This window comes from Anopheles moucheti, chromosome 2 (assembly GCF_943734755.1).
Source record: "Anopheles moucheti chromosome 2, idAnoMoucSN_F20_07, whole genome shotgun sequence".
NCBI classification, from domain to species: Eukaryota; Metazoa; Arthropoda; class Insecta; order Diptera; family Culicidae; genus Anopheles; species Anopheles moucheti.
Window position 1 is genome coordinate 11,019,266 of NC_069140.1, and position 27,428 is coordinate 11,046,693.

The 27,428-nt window shown below is 46.7% G+C and overlaps 2 protein-coding genes across 2 annotated transcripts; one reads left to right on the top strand and one right to left on the bottom strand.

Annotated features, from left to right (window-relative positions):
• Window positions 1–173: 173 nt before the first annotated feature.
• LOC128299534 (nuclear protein localization protein 4 homolog) lies at window positions 174–20,303 on the bottom strand. The gene is made up of 10 exons (XM_053035528.1): window positions 20,146–20,303; window positions 19,726–19,875; window positions 19,540–19,641; window positions 19,264–19,472; window positions 18,472–19,199; window positions 18,250–18,410; window positions 1,386–1,619; window positions 1,119–1,306; window positions 916–1,041; window positions 174–857 (listed from the first exon to the last, which is right to left on the bottom strand). Exons 1-10 carry the CDS (start codon window positions 20,164–20,166, stop codon window positions 845–847), a joined length of 1,932 nt encoding a protein of 643 aa, XP_052891488.1. The 5' UTR covers window positions 20,167–20,303; the 3' UTR covers window positions 174–844.
• Window positions 6,485–14,182, top strand: LOC128298653 (keratin, type I cytoskeletal 10). The gene is made up of 3 exons (XM_053034423.1): window positions 6,485–6,502; window positions 10,524–13,185; window positions 13,607–14,182. Exons 1-2 carry the CDS (start codon window positions 6,485–6,487, stop codon window positions 13,149–13,151), a joined length of 2,646 nt encoding a protein of 881 aa, XP_052890383.1. The 3' UTR covers window positions 13,152–13,185; window positions 13,607–14,182.
• Window positions 20,304–27,428: the final 7,125 nt, after the last annotated feature.

Below are 27,428 nucleotides of genomic sequence, written 5' to 3' on the forward strand. Positions count from 1 at the left end.
TGGATACAATGACATATGGCTAAACAAGTAAAAGATATTTAAACAATACAATGTATTTTACTGATGATTGTGAACTGAAAACATTACCTCAGTCTTCCATATTTTAATATGTAGTCATCATCGTCATTCGTGCCGGTAACGTATCATAAAGAAAATGTTTGTATGATGGACTTTATTTGAATCAGTTTACCTTGCTATCGATTTATCAGTTTCCGTTTGCTGACGACTGTCACCTGCTTCAACGTCAATGTGATCATCTCTTCCATTACCTTGTTTGGACGCTGATACGGCGGGGGGGGGGGGGGGGGGGGGAAGGGTTTGGGGATGGAAAATAGGGAATGGCTCACACCGTAGCCGGAGGATGCTGTTATTGAATAAATAATTTAATCACTTCTCTACGCTTAGCTCATCCAGTTGCGCTCTGTGCCTTATGCGGCTGCTTCAATGCAACCCCCGCCCATCGAAAAGTAGTGTGACATAGAGAGAAAAAGAATGTGTGTGTGTGCGGGAGAGAAAGTTTTGTTCTGACCGCACAACACCTGTGCAGCTTTCCATCCCTATCATCCTCTGCCCATCCGAAATGATATTCGTTTAATGCATTAGGCTAAAAAATTCCCTCCCCAGCTTATAGCTATGTATGTAGCCGTACCGCTGCATGATAATGTTTGCCTTCCAAAGCACAGTTGCCGCTCCAGTTAGTTTTTTGTTTCACCGATTGTTTGGTGAACTGGTTTTTAAAATGTTCAATGTTCCGCAGTATCTTTGCAGTGAGCTGCAGGTGATGCTTGTCAGTTTCCCTTCCTCTTTTGTTACACAAGCAGCCATTTTAATCAAGCTTAGCACTTCATTGTCTGGATCTGGAAAACGAAAGAACGCACGTTGAAAACTTGCGGTATAAAAAGAGCTTCAGCGTACCTGGGAAGATTGCAAATCTCGCATGCGGGCAGCTCCCGGCTGTTGATAAACGTGCAGAACGTACAAATCCAGTTCTGTTCCGCATCGCCACTCGGCACAAACTCGACATCGTTGCTCATGCTGGAGCTGGAGCGAAATTGTAAACAGCAATTTAGTCGCGGACAATCATGCCAATGTGTGGCACTAACGGCACTACTACTCACTCATCATGGTTGGAGCTGGCCTCAATTAGCTCTTCGAGCGTTTTCCACACCTCGCGCGATTTCCACTCATTAGCCTTAGCCTTGTCCTTGGTGCGTACCGCTTCCAGCAGCGGGCCCAGCTGGGATTTCATCGGCAGCATATCCTCCATGCGGTACAGATAAAACAGCAAGTGAAAATCGGACACAGCCTGTGGGAAGAGGGGAAGGAAGAAGCTGATGTTATATACCATACACCGAAGCGAATCAACTAACGCAGTGTCTACGTACATCCAGGAAGGGCATCGAGCGTGATTTAGCCAAATAGTCTGCTAGGGCAGCGAAATCCTGTATGTGACCGTCGATCAGCCTATTCTCGACCGGGAAGTACTGCTTCGCATTCTTCCGCTCCAGGAATGTGTATAGCGGTACGAGCGGTGTCGAAGCCGGTACATCGACCAGCAGATACTCTACCGGCAGGGGTCGCCCCAAGCGTTGCACCTCATTCCCGTACACATCCTTTTCCTGCAATAAAAAAAGGAAATACCACAAATTTAGCAAATGTCGAAAAAGATTATTGCACTAAATATAAGGAAATATTGCAATACTATTATATAAGACTATTATCAATTGTAGCAACCCTTCAGGGAAATTCAAGTTCAAGTTCTAGTTCTAAACATCCGATCGAATAAAAACCAACAATGTGTGGCTGGGAATGAGACAATCACAATCAATACCATACCATAGAAGTGTATTATAACGAAAAAGATCACAAGTGATTGCAGTATCAGTGATTAAAAACCAAATAGTAAAGGCTTCTGCACCGTGTCTCTTCTGAGGAGGCTGCACTATTCAGTTATGAGTTATTTAGGCCACAAATACTGAACAACTATGCAATACGTTTAACGTTCCTAAAAATTATTCACGAAATGGTTATTTGACAGAGTGTTGAACTTCTTGACGACATTGAACTGACCGTGCGGATCTGTTTTATCACGTGAGGAAGAATAAACCTGACACAACAATGCTTAGGAGCTCTAATAGATGAGTCGTGAATATGACCTACAAGAAACCGGTTTAATTATTACCAGATGACCGAAAGGTAATAGTGTTCTGATTAACCAACATCATCAATCTGTGGTGAGTGCTCCGCCATGAGCATCTAAACGATCGCACAACGATGATGATGATCAACTTCACTCACTCACTCACCTGAGCACTCACTGAGCTACTCACACACGCCGCCACCAGTAGGGCAGGCTTGGCGAGAGAAGTACGAGAGTTGAACAAAACGCAAAGTATAACACTCTTCTAAAATGGCTCTTTTAGTACTCTACTAGTACCACCCCCCGTTCACCCCAGCCCAGCTAATGATAACTCGTGGAAGAGAGATTCACAAGCAATGGTAACTATTGGTTTGCCCCTCCTGTTCGTGAGTCGTTCTCTCAAACGTTTCGTGCAGGTTGAATGTGCTTGATTGCGACGTAATTTGCATAATTCCCTCTTGTTTTTTTTTTCTTCCTTTGCTGTCCCCCTTCAACCCCGGCAGTGTGTTGCCGGTTTGTAGGCGCCACGCTGGGATAGTGTTAGTGTCGTGCCGTAACATACAACCAATCAATCAACACTCACTGACGATGATGATGATGATGATGCTGAGGTTATGATGATTTTTCTAGTGGTTCGTGCTTATTTGTACGATCGCTAAAGTGTTCAGTGTTGATCGACGCTACACCTGAGTGTGCGTTTTGCTGCCAATGTGTGGCGCAAATGCATGTGAGTGTACGCGCAAACAAACCGCCTAAAGGGCAGAGAACCGGTCGTCATCAGCTGTGTTTTGTTGATTGGAGATGAGATGTATTCTAACTTTTTTGCTTTTGCCCTCATTGCATCACCATGATGTATAATTTTCAAAGAACCTAACAACAAAACGCCCAAACGTGGTTAAGCTAAATCGAAACAACAAAAAAAAGAACCTTATTCAATTGTGCGTCATTTCAAGTGAGTATATGATGAGAAGGGTACAGGGAGGACGTCAAAACATTACCGTAACAACTACGGCAACAGTTCGCACCGATAAAGCTACAAAATGTGACCACACAAAAAAAAACATCCTCACACACACACACACACAGCACTGCTGAAGTGACTTCCATGATGGGTGACGATGCAGCAAATTAAGCACAGAGGAGAAAACAAATGTGTGCGATTTTTTTTTTGTTGGTTACATGTTACAGCAAAACCCACTCCACGCCACACGCGGGATTCTCTCTCTCGCGATTTCGATGGCCCACACGTAAATGGTCCGATACGTAAATCGCTTTCCTAATCGCCCGGAATCGATAATCGATCGTTTCAGTAGCGAACGGGTGGGTGTGTGGCGGTTGTTTTTGGGAAAATTCTAAACCAACGACCAAAAAAAACCGGTTCGAAACTGCTCGAATTGGCCGTAGCAGCTTTGATGTCTTATCTGCCAGTGCCAACACACATCCTCTCCCCCAACCAACCATTTTGAAGTGAAAACAAAAGTGAACCTTTCGACTAGGGCGGAAGAATAACAAACAAACAACAACGGCACAAAGTAACGTTAGTGTGTGAGAGAACTGTGAAGTAGTCGGTTTAGATATTTATTATTCTCCTGCTCTGCTGCCAACCACATTCGCACTCGCAGTCGCGTGAGTGGTGAGCGGGTGTGAGTGTGTGAGTGAGCAAGCGCGACACTCGCGAGCGTCCAAACTCACCATGCCGAGAGGCGAGCGCAGGAGATGGAATAACAAAAATACGCATTAAGTTTTCGCAGTCACCTAAACAACAACAAAGTACGGCGTACGGTTCCAGCCTGCACACGTATCGAGAGGGGTGGTTTGTGTATTGCTCTGTGTGAGCGGTTCCCGCGTTCCCGGTTGCCCCGGTGCCCCGAAAGGTGCGATCGGTTGGAGGCAGCAGTCACAACGCGACAAACCAGTGGCACGGAACGGAGCCCAAGTGTGTTGATCACGATCAGCGCCAAAGGTCGTTACGTGGTTTCGGGTCTCGGAGTTGTCAAAAAAGTCAGTCGCGTCCAGTCATTCGAAGGTGTCCGAAAGCAACATAAGGAGAGGTATTTTTGGTGGGTTTCCGCCTGTCCGAAGACGAAACCTCATCAGCTCCGGGTTGTGAACGAAGCAAAACCAAAGTGCGAAAAAACACCTATTCCAAGTGTGCGAATATTCCGCGATGTGTATGCAAACCGTGCTGGTGGCGCAGGAAGACGCACTATGAAGCGGACAGCCGGAGGAGACCGGTGGTGCAGTGGGTACTGTTTGTACCGTTCATCAATCTACCAGCCCAGTTCCGGCTGACGGCGTTCGAACGATTTGGCAAAAATAAACAATACGGCCACTAGGCGGCTAGTGTGGCTGAGCGCGGCGTGCACAACGCGACACACAAACAAAACAGCAACAGCAAAAAAAAACAACCAAACCTCCAGTACGCAGTAATGATTCGTTTCGCACCGTCATTGCCGTAATTATCATTCTGCTGCTGAAAAAAAAAACACCATATAGAGGTAATTTGGATGGAACGGAGATGTCATGTATGTGTTGTTGCTTCCGCACGTGAAGTACCATCCGCCTCCATGGTTCCGGGGGAGGGACGGTTTCGGTATATATTTATATTAAAAATTATTATTTTAACGCTCACCTTTTTTCCCCAAAAGATAGAAAGCAAAACACAAAAAAGGCAATTCATTCTTCTACGTCGTATGTCAGTTCGAGTGAAACATAAAATCCCCCTTCCGTACAGTGCAACAACAACACGCACCATGCGCCTCCATGGAAATGTCCGCAAACGTTTTTATCGTAAACTAATTGAATCTTTTGTGTGCTCCAAAACGGGTTTGACGTTCATTTGCTAGCATGGTTCTTACACTCTTAGTGCACTGCAAATCACTAATTTGCCCGTAACGCAACTAGAAGCCCTCCACTGGCTGTGGATGGCGTCGTTGATCGGTTACACAATTTGATACACCGCCGCACAGTAACCGCCCGTGTTACAGCGATGGATGCAAAGATGTATGGCAACCGCGGAGCCACGGGTTGGCCACTGAAACTCCGCCGGCTGGATGAATTTTTCGAATCGATTGCTCTTTCATTCCCCCGCTACGGAAAACAAGAAAATGGTGTGAAAAGTGTGATTTTATATGGACCTCTCACTCTCTCGCTCGTTCGCTCTCTTTCTCTCTCTCTTTTGTGGATGGAATAAAAAGAAACAAATTACCGAAAGGGATTGCATCATATCGAAAGTTCGATGGAAGTGATACCGTTCTCGAAAGCAGTTACAAAGTTGCTTAAGTACGGAAAACGAATCAAATGAAACAGTGTTGCCAGTGCAGCCCAGACATGACAGCACTTGACCGGTATCCTTCCATTCACCGGTTCGGATAACCCCGTTGCGACCGGAACATCGGGAATCGATTTAACGTAACTCGGTGTAATCCCAAACCATGAATTAATCGTGAACCAGACGATCGTTTACATAGCGGGCCGCTAAAACTTAATCCAAGAATACCGTACCAGACAACCGTTTATAAAACCCCCCTATGGGAGATCTTCAACTATTGCGCTTAAACATAAACTATCGCCGCCAATAGGTACATAGAGCACGAGAGAAAACAACCAGCAAAATTCGTCTGTCCAAAGCTTTTCAGTCACACCATATCAGCAACCGACGGGAACTACTAGCGTTGACTCTGCTGACGGACGCACGGTGGAGCAATTCGCGCGCTCAACGCCAGAACGCGCTTGTGTATTTGTTTTCCTCCATCGATGGTTGCCGCGCTTGTTGCGGGAGCGCGGGCACGGGCACGGGGACGGCAAGGAGATCGGCAGCCAACCGACGGTACATGGCAAAGAAACGTGAGGCGTGCAAATGTGTTCCCACAGCAAAGCAAGATTATTATTGCCTTGCCACGGTACACCAGATCACAAGGTCACGGTCAACCGCTGTCGGGAGAGAGAGAGAGAGAGAGAGAGAGCGCGCGCGAGAGAGCGAACCTGGTGAGCAAAACACCCCAGCTCGGTGAGCACCAATGCTCACTAACACCAACGGCAAATAGTCAAGACACTGGAGAGTAGGGTTTCGTGAGATAACGATGAGTAGCAGCTCGCTTTGCATGAAGGAGTTGAAGTCGTGTGTGGAAGCTCTCGTATGGAGAGCGAGTGAGTTACCGTGTGAGAAATTGTAAATAGCGCTGTAAGTCGATCATCAAACCAATAGTTTCCAAAAACCGAGGATAGAAAAATAGGAAAATAAAACAACATTTCCAGGGAAATACAACAAAATGGACCTTTTAACTTGAAGGGTTGATAAAGGCGAACAACCATAAGAAGATAAAAGCAGGACCACATAACACGATGATGGATATGACATTGGCAAGTGTAAAAGTGAACAACGCACCTTTACAGCTATTGGCTGCGTAGGATGTTTTGTAGGAAAAGATATAAATAATTATACCCCATAGCTTCAACGTTTGGCCAACACTCGTAGCAAAACAACAACAAACTTGCTCGAATGGTGGAATGGCTGTCCACCACCTGTCGGCACACACGCCAATCACGGGGCCAACTGCTCGAAAAAAGGGGAGCAGGCGTGAGGACCCACCAACACACTCTCCCGTATCACCGGAACTCATTTTCCCGTGCGTACTCGCCAGCTCGCACGTCTCTCACCGCGTTGGAAAACTCATCCCATAAGCTCACACATCTCAACTCTGGATTGTTCTACTCGATTCGTCCGCACCTGGTGCAGTGTGGGTCAGTCGAACAGCATGTCCACAGCGAAAAGGACAACGGCGACGACGACCCCAACGACGACCATCGCCGCCATCATCACCAGCACCGTCCCGACGGACGGGCACGACAAACAAGCGAAAACACCCGGATGATCAGTGATTACGGTTCGTTTCCCATGTTGCTGCCGTCCACTTGCTAACAGACGCGGCGGACACAACAGAGCCACTCTTGGCCACGCTAGCTGTTGTATGCTCCAACCACGGGCCCCATCGAACAGCAGAAGAACCATCCACCTTCATCCATTCGGTTATAATATGTGCGCGCGTGTGAATGTGAACGACGAACGGTGTTGTGTGGCAGTGTGAAAATGTTTACCCAACTCCAGTAAGCACACGGACCGCACCGCCACAAACGAAAAACCAAGTTTCTTACACAACGCGCCTAGAGGACACACAAGGTATAGCGCGCGTCCCAAGAAGGACGACCTCCCTCCCCCCGAGGCCGGGGGTGGCACACGGGGGAGTAAAAGCCTGCCGTGATTACCGCCTTGCTGTATGTGTGTGCGACTGTTGGTAGGCAGTTGTCCTAACCGACTGCAGCGTACATCCTGCGGCAAAGCATCACGGGAACAGCATCACGCATCATACAAATGTGGGTATAGCAGCAGCAGCTCCATAATAATTCGCCAAATATGCAGAACCCAATGACGGCTCTCAGTTGATACAATGTTTGATCACGATTGGCTCCGAATTTTCCATATCGTTCAACGCAATTTGATTCCCGAGCTGTGGCATACTCCAACCAGACCTTCCCTTTGGTGGTGTTGTATTGTCGCTAACGCATACTTCAACCTAATACGCAATACACCACTCTGTGCTCTGTTCGAGGGGGATGGGGGACTGGGGGACTGGTGGCTTAGGACACAGTGTCATATATTTTCGTTTCGTTTTACCGACCACCCTTTTTCGCTTCGAAACCACTCAAAGACGCAAAGGACAAAGACTTTGCGGTGGAGTAGGAGAACATGTCGGATAGGTGGTGCGGAGTACCCGCACACACTCGCGTAGATCTAAATTTGGTGCCGAATTTTTCCTCATTTCCATTTCGTTGGAAAGTGCCGCTGAGGCGTGGGTGATGGGAAAATCAAAGGGAGGGAGTGGACGGGTGAGTCCAACACAGCTGCTGACCGCTCGGGCCAAATACAACCCAAAACAAAAAAAAAAACAAATCGAATCGAATTTAGAAACGTTTGAGGAAAAGCGAGAGAGAGAGAGAGAGAATGTACGGAAAAAGCGAATGAAAATGAAGCCGTGAAAATCGACCGGATTTGATATTGTGCGAAGGATAATGAGCAGCGCGAGAGACAACCGGGAGCGAGCGTGAGCGTGAGCGCGCTCACCCAAGTGAGTGGCGAGGGAAATTGCGAGACCGAGATCGCGCGCGCGTCCAGGCGAGTTGTGTGGAAAATGAGTGAAAGAGAAAGTGCTGGCCCCTCGCGCGTGGATACGGAACGCGGAACACATGCGGGACCCAATGCCCAGTAATAACATGCCAGGGAGCGTGTTGTGTGTGTGTGTGTGTGTGTGTTTGTGAGTGGATGGTGGTGGTGGTGGAAGGAAAAACAAAAATCAACAGATACGTGCGTCATCGAGCGAGTGTGTCTCGGGTGGGGGCAAACCGTTGTTTTTTTTTCCTTCTTTGGATCCGTCCTGCCCTGGTCTACCCCTCTCCGCCCCCTGGTACGCCTGTCGGCATTCCATTCTACGCATCGCCCCCATCACCAACCGGAGGCAAGGCGTTGGCGGCGGGTGGCGGAACCGGGGTGATGGAGTGCGATGTACAGGCTGTTTTGCGCGCCTCTGCTAGGCACGGAGAAAGCAGAACGGCAACTACACCGCACCATTTGCCCAGCAGTGTGCAGGGTACGCGCGAAGCTGTCGAAACGTCGACAAACAGATAAGCTAACTGCTGCGTTTTGCGCTAGTTGTCATCCTAGTTGGCCCAGGTGGTAGTTGCACTTCACAACTCACCACTGATTCGCTGATTCGTGCTTAATGTTGTCCACGACGAGGTGGGACACGCTTGGGTGCTTGAGAATCTTGGACCCGCGTGTGTGTGCGTGTGTGTTTGTGTCCTTGAGTCGAGGACGAGCCTGCCTTTGTGTGTGTCAGTGTGCCTGTGTGCGTTTGCGTGCGTGTGACGCAGTCAGTTCCAAGTCATTGCCCCACGTAACATCGTGACTCCCGGTGACAGGGTGGGTAGAGGGAGGTTTAGACAAGTCAGGTGCGTGCAAAGCGAGAAGCCTATGTTTGACCACGCATAATACCACCAGGCGGAAGCAGCCCTTGGCAGCGTGGGTACGATTTATTGCCGTGCCTTCCTGCTGCCACGAAAACCAGGACCAGCCAGCCATTCCAGCTGGATTCGGTCGACGTTCGCAGTGACCTTCACGGGAGGATTTTTCGGGAAGCGAGCGCGCAATTTAGAGCAAACCCCCGTTTTGTGTTTGTTTTGTGAGTGTATAGGTATCGATTCGTACGAAACAGCAGTCCACCGTTTGGAGACGCGAGAACCAATCGGCATCTGGTGCTGTTGCTGCAACAAAAAAACGAACAACTTAACTGCAAAGTTAATATATAGAGTGTGCGGAAGTGTTGTGCGGGGTGTTTGCTTTTAGTACAAACAAAAGCTGTACTAAAAATAAAACAACACCATCAAAAACGATTGCCTTCCGTTAGTTAGGGGTTCATCGATCGAACGGCCGAATTTCAATTCGTCATCAGTGAAGGAGACCCGACCGACCGAACACAACGCACAAGCGCTGGCTGTGAGCTGCAACAATATGTTTTCCATTTTCCGGATCACGGGAGGGAAGAACGCCGTGAAGATGGCGGGCGGACGGTAGATCCGTAGGCTCGCTTCCAACGCAACGAGGCACAACCAAACCATCACAAAACGCGTGAGAAGTGTATTGAATTAAGAAACCCTCAAATTATGGTCCAGAGGAGACGACCGTCCTCGCGTCTTTTCGATCTAGCGCGATGACGATGTTACTGGCCGACCGAGCCTGGGGGGTCGTGGGACAACAGAACAGGACAGGGCTCATTATAATCGGCTCAATTTTTCCGTTTCGACGGTGCGGCGGGTGACAATCGAATTATGGACCTCACCTGTACTGGAACGCCCAATTCGTCGTTGCGGCGAAGGCGAACTCGGTGAAAATAGAATCCCTCTCGCCCCACCACCACGGCATTACGACAAACGATAACAATTTGTGCTACTTAGAGGTCACAGGATCTGGACCAACCGGATGATATCGTTCATTTCGTTGGTGGGTGGGTGGGTGGTTGGTTTTTTTGTGATGTTTAACAACACACTCACAAACATAATTGTACCGAAGCAGGGCGCCGGGGAATGTTGTTGCTGGGACGTAACGTAGGGACGTGCAATTAAATTAAATTAAGGATCTAGTTACACGAAGCAGGATTCGTCTCAGTAGCAAAGATCCACCATTCTGGGAACCGTTCCAAAAAACAGGCGATACCTTTAAAATTCGATCATATTAACTGATATAGATTTTTCTCTCTTTCTCTCTCTCTCTCTCTCTCTCTCTCTCTCACTCTCACTCTCTCTCTCAATTGTTTCTGTATCAATTACGTAGTCGACGATGGATTTCACTCCGCTACCATCCGAGCTGGAGGAGCTCATCCTCTGCAGCTGCTGCCACCTGCCGTTCAACGAAACGGACGCACTGCCGAAACTCTTCTCCTGTCGGCACTACTTCTGTCTCAAGTGCGTCAACCAGGTGCTGCTGAAGGGTAACGAGCTGTACTGTGTGCACTGCTGGAAGCGCACGGAGCTGACCGGGCCGGACATGAAGCCGGATGCGCTGCCAACACACAACGCCATCCTGTATCTGTCGCAGAACCTAAGCATGATCTCGAGCGGTAGCATAGCGACCACGAACAAAAAGCCACCGGACAAGCCGACGAATGGGGGCGATAGCTGCGGTACGGTGGTCCCCACCACGGGCACAACCAACGGCGGTTCGGTACCGACCACGAGCGGTGGTGCGACGGCCGGCAATGGAGCGGCCGGGTCGGGAATCAGTGTGGCCGTGGGTGGTGGTGGCGGTGGCAGTGGTGGTAGCAACACGAGCAGTAGCAGTGTGGGAAGCGGTATTAGTGTGGTCGTAACAACGGGTAGCAGTGTCGGTTCCTCGGTGGGATCGAACGGATCCACCGGGCTGCCCTCGAACGGGGCGGGCGTGATCGGTAGTGCGGTGGTAGGTGGTGGTGGTGGTGGTGGTGGTGTTGGTATCGGGCTCGGTGTTGGTGCGGTTGGTGGGGGGACCGGTGGCAGTGCCGTCGGTACTAGTGGGCCGGGGGGTGTGGTCAGTGCCATCGGGTCGGGCAAGTATCGCAGCAAGGGTGAGAACTGTCTCACACACGCCATGCCCAATGCGCTCTGGTGTTTGAAGTGTAGTACCGCCGTCTGTCGGGCGTGTGCCAGCGGTGACGAGCATCGGCAGCATCCGGTCAAGACGCAGGCGGAGGCACGCGACCACATACGCACGGACATTGCGTCCGATCTGCTGCTGATGCAGAAGTCACTCGCCGAGCTGCAGCACTTCGTCTTCAAGCAGCGCGACTTTCTGCTCAAGATACTGGAGGCGTGCACCGCGCTCAAGACGCAGGTCGAGACGGAGCTGATCAACCATCTGCCCACGTTCGAGGTGGCGGAAATCCGCAGCAACCTGACCAAGGCGAAGCTGTTCCTGGGCATGCTCGATCAGCAGTCCCCGGCCGAGGCGTACAAGCTGTACGCCAATCTGCACATCGAGAAGCAGCGTCTGCAGTCGAAATACCAGGAGATGTTTCTGCAGTGCAAGCTGGACGATTTGATCCAGCATTACGGCGTACTGTTCGACTTCGATCTGATCAAGCAGGCGCTCTCCAACCTCAACACCATCGATCCCATCTCGTTCGGCAATGGGACGGTGGCCGGGTCGGCCGCGATCAATGGCCATCATAACTCCATCCTGCTGCTTGCCAACTACTGCATCTCCCAGCTGTACTCGCGGCACATTCTCACCACCAAGCATCATCCCTCGCAGTCGCAACAGCAACAGCATCAGCAACCCCAACAACAACAGCATCATCAACAGCAGCAGCAGCAACAACAACCACTTCCTTCGCAGCTCGCTTCACTCGAAGGTGTTGGCCTCGGTGGGCATCATTACGTCCATCAGCAGTCACCGAATCACGTCACGATGAACCATCTGCATCATCACGTCGCCCAGCAGCTGCACCATCATCAGCAGCAGCAGCAGCAACAGCACCAGCAACAGCTGTCCGGTTCCGGTACGTACGCGAGCCAGCTGCACGATATGGCATCGGCGATACTGATCGCGCCACCACCGGACCGGATGGCACCGGGCAGCGGCCGGGCAACGGGGGACGGGTCGAGTTCGGCCCGCACGTCCGGTTCCGGTTCGGGCTATCTGAGCGAGATTCTAAACGGTGCCGGTAGCAGCACCACACTGCATCAACATGCAGCCGTCGCCCTGCAGCAGCAACATTCCTCCCAGCTCGCTTCGCCCGGCGGGCTCATATCGTCCTCGTCCTGCTCGAGCGTCGTATCGCTCGTACCGGCACCGTCCTCCTCGGCCGGCTCATCCTCGGTGGTGGTCGGTGCGGGCAAGGGCCAATCGTCGAGTTCGGCGGCGGCCGCCGCTGCAGCTGCCGCTGCCGTTGCCGCCACCCTCCTCTGCAATCCGTCCGTGCACGTCTACCCGATCTACTTCTTCAGCATCGAGATCAACGGGCAACCGTTCGGGCGCATACTGATCGAGGTGCGCAACGATGTCGCGCCGAAGATGGCGAAAAACTTTGGCGCCCTGTGCACCGGCGAGCTCGGGTTCGGCTACAAGGGCTGCAGCATCTTCCAGTGCTGGGAAAACGAAAGCATCATTACCGGCGATTTCGAGCTGAACAATGGGCGCGGTGGCCGGTCCGTGTTTGAGGAGGGTTTCTTCATGCCGGACGACACGAAGATACTGGCGATCCGCGGCTCGGTCGGCATGCGACGCAGCCAGAAGCGCCATGACAATATGGGGCTGGTGGGGTCCCAGTTCCGCATCATCCTGCGGGAAATGCGTGGCTTCACCGGCATCTTTGCGTTCGTGGTGGAGGGCCTCGAGCTGGTGGAAAAGATTAGCCAGGCGGGCGATTCCGCCGGCAAGCCACAGAGCACGGTGCTGATCGCTAACTGTGGCAAGTGGCAGTAGGGTGATGTAGTCACGTGTAGTCGTGTCCTTCTAGGTACGTTTTGTTGATAGCTTCATTCTGTTACTTATAACTGGGTAGGGCAAGGTAGCAGGGACAGAAAGGCAGCAGGGGGTTAAAGGGATTAAAGGCAGCACCGTATAATGGCCAAAGAGCAATGTTGCGGAAGTAAGCTCAAAGCTTCAACTTCCATCGTTTGTTAGTAATCTGCGATCGGCGCGTTGATAGATTTTAGTGATTCGTTTTGGGGCCTCTACGGCGAAATTGGGGCGATATAATGGTAGTAGTAGTAGTAGTAGGTACACTAGTAGTATAATTTTGTTTATGTCTCTTTTAAAGCCCGTGAAACACCTTCCGCTGCTAGTATTGTTGTTTAGAGCCAGGCTTCGGTTCCTGTTGCGCATTGTACGGTATAACCACCACTGTTATCTCCCTTTTTTGTTTCGTTTGTACACAGCTAGAGTTCACTGCACGCACTGAATACGCGGGATTAGCGGGGGCACCGTAACGGACCAATAAATTTCGCGGTTCTTATACGCGGTGTAGTGGCCGGCTTCTATACTAGACTGAGCAGGCGCACGCGCACGGCAGTAGGTTAGGGAAGGGCAGGGTAGCGATTTTAAAAAGCAAACTTCGGATACGGATTCGACACGGAATAGATGTAGCATTTCCTTAGGATATGGGTGGCCGATTGCGAACTATTAGTACGCCGCACGATAGCACGAAACGAACCCAATTGCATTATACAGCGGAAACGATCGACATATGATCGCGTGATACGAGTAAGAAGGGTAGCGCAACCGGTACGGAGCACGAACACTTCGAAGAAAACCCCCCCTAAATGATTCATCCAATTTCCTAACAATCCCCAATAACAGAACTCCCCCTCTTAATCTCTTGAAGGGTTCATGATGCGATAACAACAAACAAGCAAAAAAACAAGTGATTGGGATTTCACTTCATAACATAACCACAAATAGAACACGGACGAGATCTTCCCTTGTTTTGGATGGGTGAAGAAACCATCGGCGAAAGTGCACCGTATGTATCGAAACACGGGCGTGTACAGAAGCTGCTAGACATTGATCGGCTATACACAGTCGCGAACACACAGAACCACACAATAATGCATAAACATCGGCACGGCACGATCGGCATTAAGCGCGTATAACTATAATAACAAACAAAAAAAAGAGCAACAAAGAATATGTGCAATATGCAAAACCATTTTAAATGACTTCAAGTGCGACAAAATATGCTAACAATTATTATTCTTAGTCGATCGATAATGCAAAACCACAAAACACGGAACGGGAAAACTATATTACCGCAACAGCAAAGGAAAAGATATACAAGACAAAGAAAAACAAAACAAAACAAAACTACCAACGCGCGAACAAGTTAAAAAAAACAGTGCAACCTTAAACGAGGCGGGAATAAATCATGAACGTAAAGAAAGTACAATGAATTGTATTAACTGTTATATGTTAGTGAAATCGTAACACGTGTGAACGCTAAGCGCTATGATGTAGTAAACTTGGTAGATTTAAAAAAAAGGAAAGGAACGATTGCAGGATAAGAAAGGAACAAAATAAACACGAAGAATAGCAACAGAAGAAGGAAATGCAAAAGGGAGGAAAAGTATATATATATTAATATACACGCAACACACATTACACACCAGTACCAGCGAGATGTAGTTTTTTTGGCACGTAAACGGAACGTAAGCGTATATAGTCGTGAGCAAATGTATAGAAATCTATATATTCCTGCATGAAAACGAAACGTAATAACTACCGAGAGAAAGCTATATTTTTTATTGTGCAGTAGTTGGAAAACAAACAAACAAACAAACAGAAAAACAGCAAAAACAATGTGTGAAGCAGAAGAGCAAAGAAAAAAAAACAAATATATATATAAATGTGTTAAAAAGCGTTAACTACAACGGTACAGAAAACCAGCATGTAAACGAAACGAAAAAAAAACAAACAAATTCATATCCCCATTCTCTGCTCAACCATTCGAGAATCGAGAGCAAAGCAGCAAACTTTAACATGTAATGGCCGTTTGGTACATCGGATGGACCGGTCTGAGGGTTCATGCCGGTGCTGCCACTCTGCGCTGCTTAAGCATTTTGCTGGCAAATAGTAAGCGTTTCTCGCTCAGCGAACATACCAATCAAAAGAAGCAAACCAAAACCTATTTAACCTTTTACCTTCCACCAAAAATCACTACGTGTACGTGTGTGCGTTTGTAGAAGCGATGAGCATTATTTACACATTACCAAGCTCGTTATGCGAAGAGATGTCGAAAAGGAAGCGTATAAAGGGAGTGAAAAAAAAGCAAAAAACCAAAAACAAAAATACTAACCCCGCAGATTGACGGGCGATCCATCGCAAAGCCTATTGTTAGAATTATATAGATGTCAGAATGAACTGTGAAGAGACTGAATGTTTTTTGGGAATGAAACCGTAAACAAAACCTACCAATAATACAAAACACGTTATCCAACAAAGTATGTAGAAAACGAAATCCTACAGCAAACAATGCAACATAAAATAGCCAAGCGTTAAATGTTCAAGTGATCGATGATAAGGCATGGATGCAGGTTGGCAGAAAGACGAGCAAATCAAACCTAGCAAACCGAGCGGAAAACACGTGTGACCCTACTACAGCATGTAAGCCGTAGTACAGGGAAACCGCAGCAGCACTAACACACTATTATTTGCACTACTGTACCGAAAACAAAGCGAAACAAATCCTTCCGGAAGACGAAAGGCGAGGACGGGAATTCGGGAGCGAGGGGCGAGCATTTAGGTGTAGACTTTAATTAGGCAACACGCAGCGAAAGAGTAATGTCGATGTATTTAACGAAAAACAAAAGGATCGAATACGCGTATATCTATTTAAACCCGCGCTATATTGAACACGAAAGTATAACAAAACACAAAAATGCAACACGTTACAAAGCAGTACAAAATCGATAACAAACGGATGAGTTTTAGAGCCTTGTCGTACGTAAGGGGCCGGTATGTTTGTAAGTAAGCATAAACGAATGAAGTATATGCAAAAAAGAACACTCACATACACACGAAATGCACTCTCTTCTTTCGGTACAATCGGGCACCAGAAAAAACGTCGTTCTAGACTTATTTGCCTCGAGCGTATTTTCGTGTTTCTTTTCATTACAATGAGTAGCAATCTCGTATTGGTTTAATATACATCCTTTAGCTTTGTAAAGTTTTCCCTTACTTTACTGTTCGCAAAGTTTTGAAATAAAAGTCGATGAATACAGCATTTAGCGAGATACAAAAAAACGGGCATACGAGTGACACGATGAAGTAACAAGCGCATAATTGACATGCCAGCACTTTAAGCACACGATTGCACATTAGTCACAATAGTACTCGTAATAAAAAAACAACTCTCACGATAATGAACATGCATGGTAACAATGCTAGAAAGTTCTCGAATAGAAGATAATGAAAACGAAAGGTTTATGGTGCAATTTATGTTGGCAAAAAGCATCCCTTCTATCGCTACTTTACGTTACTTCGCTACAACAACGGGTTACAAACAGAGAGAGAGGAAATGTAGACGATCGTTCCCATATGTTTTACAATGTATATCATCTGTCGACAGATCGCAGCACCAGCATAGGTTAGAGCAATGGTTTAAAAACCATTCACCCAATCCACAACGATTTGCAAGGTAAAAAGGTAAGGGGGTTTGCAGATAAGATAAGCTTTACCAGTCGAAACGAAATGCAATGGATAACGAAAAAGTACAAGCAACATAATACATGGGCGCATCCCCCATCTGCTTTCCTACGGCACGGGTATATCCAGCAAAGGGGGGAAATCGGTGCAATCTAGGCAGACAGTATTCTTTAGAACATGTAACTGCAACTTCAAACCCTATCGTTGCCAACATCTTGCGTAAACCAAATAAAACCGGACAATTAACGAATACAACAATTAAACCACAACCAAGCAAAAACGCATCGTCAAGCATACAAGTGTGAATATGTTTACCAGTACGTACCCCGCCGGGCGGAAACAGTTGCGGACACGTTTCATTGCGATACAATGATAGCAAAGCAAAGGCTAAATCACAAACAACACGGACATTTGTTTTGTGTGCGGTGCCGGTAGAAGGCGGAAGAACGATTAATCGGTGGGTGACGGTGGGAAACATGATGGGGCGGCGGGTATAAAAATCGATTTTTATAAGGATAAGGTAATACGGAACCAGTACAATCGATGTATGTGCTCTCGAGAGACGGTTTATTAGTTGAGTATGCACGCTTTACGTGTAAGGGTGCGGAGGCATACGGCCGGTAATGCGAGCGAGATAAGAAAGCGAGCGGCGAAGATCGGATAATTTCTTTAACAAAACCACAGAAAAAAACTATAATAAACGGATCAAGACCCTTCAACGGTAGAACGGCTAAAATAAACGGTGAAATTAAGTTGGTTTTGCTTTTGTTTGTTGTTGTTTCTATCCGAAATTCTGGAATTTCAATTGTTTAGATGTATCATGGATCATTAACGATCATTTCAAGATCTAAAATGAATTTGATCGACATCTTGCGCCTAACATGAGCATCTGAGACATCAACTATGACTAAATCGGACAAATCCTTCTTAACAGCGTTCGAATGGAAGATGCTCAAAAGGATTTTTGACCCCATATGTCTGGAAGGATAATAAGGAAGCCAATGAGGACAATGGCGAGTTTAGCGAGACGAGTGAGCGGTATAGAAGACCCCGGACGCCCCCCGGAATAATATTGCAATCTGCCGCAATATTTAAAAACAGGGCCTAGAATGACCGTAACTAGTTCCAGTCTCTCAAATAGTCGTTTAAGCACGACCCAAGTTGACCAGATCACGCGATCAATGTCTCGAGTAGAGTCGAGTCCTCCCCATACGAAGGATTCGAATCGATAAATGAATATTTCAATTCGTCGAATGACATGACAGACCAACTATAATTATGTTTCAAAGTCAGCATAACAGCTTTTATACACCTTTCTGCCTTTGAACGGAACCCATCCATACATTTGACATATCACAGAAACCCAGCAAATGCCACCTACCTTGTAGTAAACGTCCGGAACGTACTGCTTGTCGGACGACTCCCGAATATATCCTAGCTCGGGCGCATCCTTTGTAGGAATGAGACAGTTGTCTCGCACCAGCGCCATACACTGTGCCGATACGGCATAACCTTCCATGTGCACTTGTTTCTTTACGTCACCTAAAAACAACATGGCGGTGAAAAATGGGAATCATGCCATTATCCACACAGAAACACTCACCGGTCACACAAACTGTCACAAATTTCGAACCAAAGTATCCGTTCGACGAATCCTTGCAGCGGTTAGGATACTTGTTCTGCAAATGTCCTGCCAGTATGCACTCCTGCGCGGTCAAAAAGTGCGTCTTGATGTTGCGCACATGTTTCACCGTCCCGTTGGCCAGATTTTCACTTAACAAATCCGTAAAAATCCACCCAACCCGCTGCAAACCAAGCAACTTAGCCAGCTCGTCCACGTCCGCATCGTGCGGATCGTCCAGCAGGCGTATCGAGTCACGGTTGCTCTCCTGCGGTGGCTCGTAAATGGCGGCCACACGCGCCCTTATGCCGAGCGGCACGTCCGGATGAAGCTCGTACTTGCCGAACAGGAAACCGATTCTCTGGTGGCCGCTCGTTCGCCAGTAGTTAAGGAACCGTTCGACAATGCCCGTATTTTCGAACATCACGTTGTCCACGTGACGGTACGGTTGCCGATTAAGCGTTATCGCCGACGGTTGGCACTTCGAACAGATGCCTTTCGGCCACGGTGGATGATCCCGGCAGCCGGACTTAATCTTACAGTTCAAATCCTCGAGCGCAACAAACTTTCCGCGGGCAGCGCCGGACGTTAGCTTCTTCAGGTAGGAGTGAAAGCTGAAGTGCTTTATCTTCTGCTCCTTGAGGTAGTTTTCATCCCACGGTTCCACCGGCGAGCAGTGTACACAACAACCGTTTGAATTGTGACGGCAGCTAAAACCGATTATTAAAATTAATAAACATGAATCGTGGTAAAGGAAAGACAATGGAAACGTACAGTTTTTCGTCCCGCTCACGTTTGATGCGGCCGTCCTGCTTGTATAATTCCAGGTCGACCGAATCCTCTGTGATCGCGTGCTCTGTTGCTGCTGCTGCTGCTGCGGATGGTTTCGAACTGGTCGATGGGGTAGCCTCTCGGCTAAATGTCGCATTGCTGAGCGAGGAACTGTGGCTTGAAGCTAACGAATTAACTGATGCACTTCGTTCCTGTCCCGAAAAAAAGCACAATATTAACCATCATTTCACTCTGCTATGTCTTCATTGCGACCCTTACCGTGGCCTTCGAAGTAGAAGGTCCTTCTACTAGCCGTAAATATACAATATCACCATGTTTGAGACCAATATCTTTCACTTCCTGCGAGCCACTGGAGACAATCTGAAAGTGTAAGAGCAGACATTGCACGCATGCAGTAGTAACATTGACCACGTCAGTGTTCGCGATTGTCAGCGCATAGCTTACCTCCTTTGTGTAGTTTCGCTCGCGGTATAGCGCAAAGTCGAAATGATCGAACCCACACGCTGCCTTTGCCAGCTCATAGAGGCCTCTTGTCGTGACCGATAGCTCTGTTTCGACGCGTTTAGTGCCATCAGCTGATTGGATTCGCAGCACCTAGCAGAAAGTATCGTTTGTGTTTGAGGTTAGAAAGAATTTCGGCTACAAACCATCAGCACCAGCTTTCCGTCCCTAATGTTTGCATTAGCCGAACCGGCATATCAGTGCTAGCGGGTGGTTACTTCTTTTCTGACTCGTCAGGTTGCTTTGTACAATCGGCCGGGAAATGATAAACATTCCCTGCACGGCAGAAAAACAACCAACATGACAAATCACTTTCCGGAAGACAGCAGCGGGACGGAGGCCAGTGAGTATCTAGATACTTACAATTTTATTCGATTTGGACATTGTGTCCTGCACCGGCTACGGTAAGCTGTGATTGCCTGTTTAATTTTTCTGCAAGTAACTTTCCGGCTCGAGGTGCGAACGGACGCTTACGGGTTCAATTTTGGCTTCCAGAATTCGCTTTTCCAAGGGAAGATTACGTTGTTGTTCTTTTTTTGACAGATCAACCGATTTCCTTCTTGTTGTTGGTGGTTTTCTTTGACAGGCAAAGCAGGCGAAAATTGTCATTTCATTGTGAGAAGGGCCGCGTTTATAGCGTACGGGTCAAGAGTGTACATGGAGTTGAGCGAGAAATTTACGCTGTTAGTTGGTTTATTATTAATAACTTATCATCTAACTTCTCGTTGATAATATAACCAGAAGAACGTGCAACATTAAAATGTGTGGTATTGCATTTGTTTCGTAATTGTTGGCAGGAGTTTTCGTAATGTTGAGCGAGAGTGCATTTCACAGTGTAGGGCGAAATTGCATTCTTATTTGAATTTGAATTGCATGCAAAATGACCGCTATTGGCAGTTAAGTAAAAGAATATTTGAAAACAAATAAGTTTTCAAACTAAATTAGTTGTAATAAAAGTAGAATCGACCTATACTAGTCTTTTTCTAAAATGTGCATGCATTTGCCGCTTTATCGCGAAAAGTACATAATTTAATGCTTATCTATTTTAGTAAACTCCTTTATACGACTTAAAAAATGTAAAATCACACGACAATCCTTTCTGATGAAGCTTCTGCTAAACAAACCGTCCAAACTGACACCATTTATCGAACTATAAAAACAAATCGTGCCTGGTGTAATGGAGGCAAGCGATACCCCCTAAATGGGGCATCCATTCAGAACTTGTTCGACTTCATAACGCATCACATTGGTTGTGCTTTATCGGTGTATTGAAAATGCATCTTCACCACAAATGAACTGAATCGATGATGATCTGTACGACTTCCTGCGGCTGTAGGGCGTCACAATTCAATTGCATCCTACTGGCGACAACTTTTTATAATAGCGCTGTGTTCGTTAAAATCAATAGACAATGTAGATCCGTCGGGGAGGTGTGTTGGACGAGCTGTGAAGCAATAAGCATTCGGGTATAATGTACTGAGCTTTATTTTACAACGGTACCATTATAAACCCTCAACGGGTTGTTGATATGGGGTTGCAACAATAACAATGTCGAAATGGAATTCCTTTAATCAATATAATAAATAACAAAGTACGCACCTTTTTCTCGTAATTACAGCAACATTTTGTAAAGAGAAAATCCTCTTTCTAAACCAACTAAATCCCATCAGTTTAAATGACTTCTGGCATCTCCAAAGGATAGCATTTGAACAAAACCAAATCTTGTACGTAATACACACTACCAATTGCTGCACACCATTCTTGCCATTATTTTTCATTCCCTGCAACATAAAATTTTGCGATCGTAAAAAAGAGGAAAACTTCAGCTGTAGCGCGCATCGGTAACATTCGCACCGTGTTGGCATCATAACGATGCTATCTTCCCGCGCATTGATGGTGTCCTGCACTAGAGCAGCACGAAGCAGAGGAAAACTTAAAAATGAAAGTCAATTTAACGAACGAAAAGAATCTCTTTGACATAGTATTGTAAATGGTTTAAAATGCTTTACGTTTGGTGCGCAGGAGAACAAGAGAGACTGCATACTGGATCTGGAGAACAAGAGAATGTTTATGTCCGCCGGTGACTTCTCAAGAGCACCTGTGTAAAGTTGTTATCGCGCGAAAAAGGACGAAAAGGACGTCATTGAGGATGACCGATCAGAAACGCACACAATTATCATGCCAGGGAAAAAGATTAGATTTAAAACATTCGCATGTTTTGAGAGATTTTTAAAGAATACACTCAGAATCGAATAAATTCTAAAACTTTTTAAATAAATGAATCCCGCTAGCAAGGTACACACATAGCTTTCTGAGGACCATTTACATTTCAGTCTCAGCTGCTGTTTGCTGCAACAAATGCGGTTTGCAAAACGCATGTGCGAGATGGCGAAGGCGCACATCAACCCAGTACCGGTCGGGGGCAGAAATTTCTCCCGAGTGTACAACCCGAGCTTGGCCAATTATCTCCTCGTTGGTATCCCATCACCCCCCTTCGTCGCTGTATGCCTTCCGTTGCCTCTATATTCGGAACCAAAACGACAATTGGCCAGTCCATTCCCTTTTCCCACATCTTCCTCTCTCCTCACAACCAGATCAGTTTATCAGTGTGGTATTTGGAGCGTCATTGAGTTTCCCGCCCCAATCTCCCCTATCCACTGGTTTGTTGATTGACCCCCTGCTATGCTCTGACTAGGGGATTCCTTGTGGCCCTCCCTAAAACCACCACACGCTTCGGGGGCGAGTTTGGAACCGTTTGCAAATCAAACCGTTTCTCGGGTCGACTGATGCCCGGAGGCTCGGTACGATTCGACGCAAACCAATTGGGTGACGCTCCGGTGCGTGTGTGTTTTGATGACCGATTGAGTCAGTAGACCGACGCGCGATACACGAAACGTGTTTGTGGTGTTGATTAGCTTCGTCAACGGTAGACGAGTCTGCGGAACCATACGGAATGGATTTTAGAACAATCTATTTGTACAAACTGATGTGATCTCTCATCCGTTCGGCATACACGCGGGTGCCCATGGTGCTCCTATCTAAGCCGTCTTCAAGCCGGGATTGGAAAAGATGATTGAAATTTAATTAACGCACTTGCACAACCAGCTCCAGTGAAGGTTAGGAAAGTGTTTGGACCCATTCCGTGTGGAACAATTCGCAAAAGCAAATGTTCGACCGATTGTGTACACACATTTTTGTGAAGCCTTGCAAGTGGGTCCATATCGTGCGATACGCTGTGAACCGGCCTTCCGATTCGGGGGAAAACAGATGAAAATACTACCTTCCCCAAACAAACACAGCACACGACAACGGTTCGTCGGTCGGAATTGGTGAAATGTTCGCTCTGGGTAGGATATTGTGTCACCGGCGTATATTTTTCTGTCCTTATGTGCTGTACCGCTATAAATATAAACCATGAGAACCATGATGAGTGGGCCAATAGGCGAAACAAAAAGAGGAAGTTAGTTAGCCTGTTCTGCAGGACCATTCGAAAATTCGTGCGAAGGTCGGGGTTGTGATAACAATTTCGGTGCTAAAACATTTCGATCGGTACGACAGTGTTTGAATTTGTAGGTGGAAAACGTGAATGGTGGAAAGGAAAATACGCTTTTCCTGCGAGTGATACCAACGTGGAGCGGTTTGCGCGTAAAAGCATAGCAGATCGCTTATCATCACGTTAACATCATCACTGATAAATAAGGTTTTATGTGGTCGTCTGCTGCGCACTCCTCATCCACGCTCCAACCGTTCAAGTATTAAAGTTTTGCATAATGTAACGCAATGTTTAATGTAACACGTTCGTTAAGTTATGGTTTCGTAAATGAATCTATCTAACCGGTAAAGTTTAGTTTTATTAAGCGACATTAGCTAAGCTTACGATCACAACTTCATCTATATAAAACCAACGATAAAATATGTCAATGTTAAGCCTGTGTCCAACAGTTTGCTGCCCCACGCGCAACGCATGCATTCCGGTGCGTGGCTAAATTGGCGTGATAAATTTAGATACACGATTAGGTGGAGGCGGGGTGTGTAAATGGAGACGAATGCTTCTCTTTCTAAGCGCCAGTGCGTGCACAAACTAACAGCGACAGTGAGTGAAATATTTATTTGATTAGTGCCTGGGACAACCGCCTAGGATTAGGTTATAAGAAGAATAAACTCAAAATTACCACCGCGTCACTTCTTGTGTCGCATGCAAACTGGTGGAATTTCTTACTGATGGTCTTACGGAGGTTTGGATTGAGGTGTATCCACTGGAACGTACATTGCATCAGGAACGTACATTTAAATCAGAAAATAGAGCAACTACCAGTAAGGACTTACTCGAACCAGCTTCAAAAAGATCACAATCTGTTGTCCCGTACCTAGTTTAGCTTTCGCAAAGGTATGGGTACAAACTATTGCTTAGCGCTTCTTGTCACGAAAGTAGAGTTGGCACATACTCATAAAAGGGTGAGGCGAGCTGAAGAGCTGAAGAGAGGCCTGTGTATTTCTGGATATCAAGGGGGTTTCTGACTCAGTAAGCCTGTAAGTCTCAGACCCAGTGTACTGAGTCAAAAACTTCAAAACGTGGGGTTAAGTCCAAAGTTGAACATTTATCTTTGCAACCTCCTTTCTAAAAAGCCTATGAATTTCGATAATGGTCTGGTTCAAACAAGACGAATTTCTTTGGACTTCCACAAGAGTCCCCAGGAGTTTGAGCCCCATTTTGTACAATTTTTTTTGTCAACGACATAGATTTTTACCTACTACACATGGGACCAATCCTATTGTTGCCAGAGATCAAAGGAGACTAAAATGAGACATCAGATTTCAACATAAAACATGCTCCAAGTTTGGACAACTAATCAGTAATCTGGAACTACAAGTATGGACGACAGTTTGTTGGGATTAAAGATGACGCTACAGCGGCGGATCATACGGTAGGCGGAGTAGGCGGTCGCCTAGGGCCTCGCCGTATTGGGGGCCCCAACAAATTTGTGCCGATTGTGCGATTTTTGAAAATATTACAGCAGAGTTAATTTATAACAAAAAAAATTGATTTAAATGGTAAAAAATTGATCAAAAGTATCTTCCTTGGTTATATAAAACATTTGTTTCTATGTGATAAATTAAATGCAAAGAAGAATATCGACTTTGTGACTTAAAAGTATAAACGAAATTGCACCACGACCAGAACACTAATTTTCCCGTTAATCGAGAAAAATTTCTTCGAAAACTACCAGTTTCCGAATGTATAGTACCAGGAGAGCATCCACGGAAGAGGTAGTTCCTGATAATTTTGCCCGCCTAAAGGTATGCAATGTTTAAACACTAACTTTCCCGTTGGTCGAGAAAAATTTCTTTAAAAACTACCAGTTTTTGAATGTATAATACCAGGAGAGCATGCACAGAAGAGGTAGCACCTGGTACTGCGCCGTAAGGTATGCAATGTTAATACACTAACTTTGCAACCAACTTGCAATGCAAGTTGTACCGGCCGAGCAAGATGGCGCGCAAGATGGCGCCCAACGTCGAACTTGCATGCAACGAACTTGCATGCAAACTTGCATGCAAGTTTTTGCATGCAAATTCTTGTATGCAAACTTGCATGCAAGTTTGCATACAAGTTTGCATGCAAGTTCTTGCATGCAAACTTGCATACAAACTTGCATGCAAACTTGCATGCAAGTTCGAAGTTGGGCGCCATCTTGCGCGCCATCTTGTCCGCCATCTTGGCCGCCAAGGGGGGGGGGAGGGGGAAGGAAGATGTTACCTCTTGAAAAACATGCTCTCCTGGTATCGGAAATCTGAAAACAGCTGGTTTGTATGAAAAGTTAGTGTATTAACATTGCATACCTTACGGCGCATTGCATTGCAAGTTGATTGTATACCTTCTGGCGCAGTATCAGGAGCTACCTGTTCCGTGCATGCTCTCCTGGTACTATACATTCCGAAACTGGTAGTTTTTGAAGAAATTTTTCACGAAAAACGGAAAAGTTAGTGTTTAAGCATTGCATACCTTTCGGCGGTTTTCGAGCAAAATTACTGTACAAGGTGCTACCTCTTCCGTGGATGCTTTCCTGGTATCGGGAATCTGAAAACAGCTGGTTTTGTATGGAATTTCGTACCAACCGACGGGAAGTTTGAGCGAGATAAAGGATGCTTTCCGTTTCATCCATCTTCCTTACACAAGCGATCGCTCTCACGGGTTTGATAGTATGCAATGCAATAGTGATGGGCAAATTTATTCCACACTGCAGGTGTCACCTCTTGAAAAACATGTTTTCCTGGTTTCGCAAATCTGAAAACAATTGTGTCGTTCATGGTCTTAAACATCAACATGAGCGAAACAGGTTTCTAAGAAATTTCTCTGATTGTTACCGTAAAGTAAACCGATTGAAAACTGTACCTTGGGCGAAAAATCGTAGAAGACGTTGGACTAATCAGGAATCGTAAATGTACGTAAATCGTAGAAAATGTGATCCAAGTAGTGGCTTACTAGGCCCGTTTACAGGGCTACGCAAAAGAACTCTGAGGTGTACGCAAGGGAGCATTCTTTCCGAGACTTTGCTGGTGTTGTTAAATCATGTTTGAAGTACACCTCCCTAACACCGATAATGTCGTAGCAAAATTATGGGCCCCCTTTAAAAAATCCGCCCTGGGCCTCCAAGGGTATTGATCCTCCACTGTGACGCTATAACCACTCGGAGATATTGGCCAGCTGCATGAGGCCACTAGAATACTCGTTGGTGATACATTTTTCCGTCCTTTCTGGCAGATATATTAACGCCATCACTCCAGCTCGTTTAGGGCCTATCACGACTCCTCTGCCATGTGGAGGGCTTGAAAGGGCTTTAAAGGACGAAAACATCGTCAAGGCATACCTACAGGACATGTCATTACCGAGCTAACCCGGGATAATGTACATCCTTGCGATGAGGAATGTCCCTCATCCACATAACTATAAGTTGTATAGTTGAAAAATGTAAGCTAATAAGGATAGCTTAATAGATATACGGGACATTCTTCCGCGAATTAAATTAAATCAAAAGCATTTGACTATTTTAGTTGCACGGTGACGCTATAAAAAATTGGAAGAAAGACCTAAGATGTATCCGCATTTATCAGATACCGTGCATCTCGAGCACTGCCTGTGACCGGTTGGCGGTTGGAATGCAACTGGTCGTTCAAGTATCATCATCTGCGTGCCCAACATGCGCTTTCCCGTTCGCACACTCTGTTATCAACCGAGCGAACACGCGGCCCGAACAAGCGCCCCCGATGGAGACGCACCATTCGAATTAACGAAACAACAACGAAAAAATGGTGGAAAGCGTCATTTGCTAAAAGCAAAGAAACAACTTCAACGTTTGAGTTGCGCAAACGAGTAGCATCGGGAGAGAGAGAAAGAGAACGAGAGCGCGTGTGAACGTTTCGGGGTTCTGTTGGTTGTGATCCTGGTGCGTGCCGTTCAGTCGTCGAACAGCAGGTATCCGGTGCGGTGGAAACCAACGAAATCTTGCTAGCGAATAAAAGCGCATCATTCGCGTTTCGACGTGCTACCCGTGCGGTCAGACGCATTCGATCGTTACTTCGACGGTGCGGCCAACTGTGTGTGATTTGTCTGCCTGGTAGGTGGAAGTGCAGTGTTTTGTTTACAC

Bases quoted from the DNA above. Each gene is read 5' to 3' on its own strand.
- LOC128299534 (XM_053035528.1), bottom strand. From the start codon at position 20,166: ATGTCCAAATCGAATAAAATT. The intron at 19,200-19,263 runs GTACGTTTCCAT...AATCGGTTTTAG, and splicing joins CGTGAGCGGGACGAAAAACT to CTGCCGTCACAATTCAAACG. The intron at 1,620-18,249 runs GTAGGTGGCATT...TTTTTATTGCAG, and splicing joins TTCCGGACGTTTACTACAAG to GAAAAGGATGTGTACGGGAA.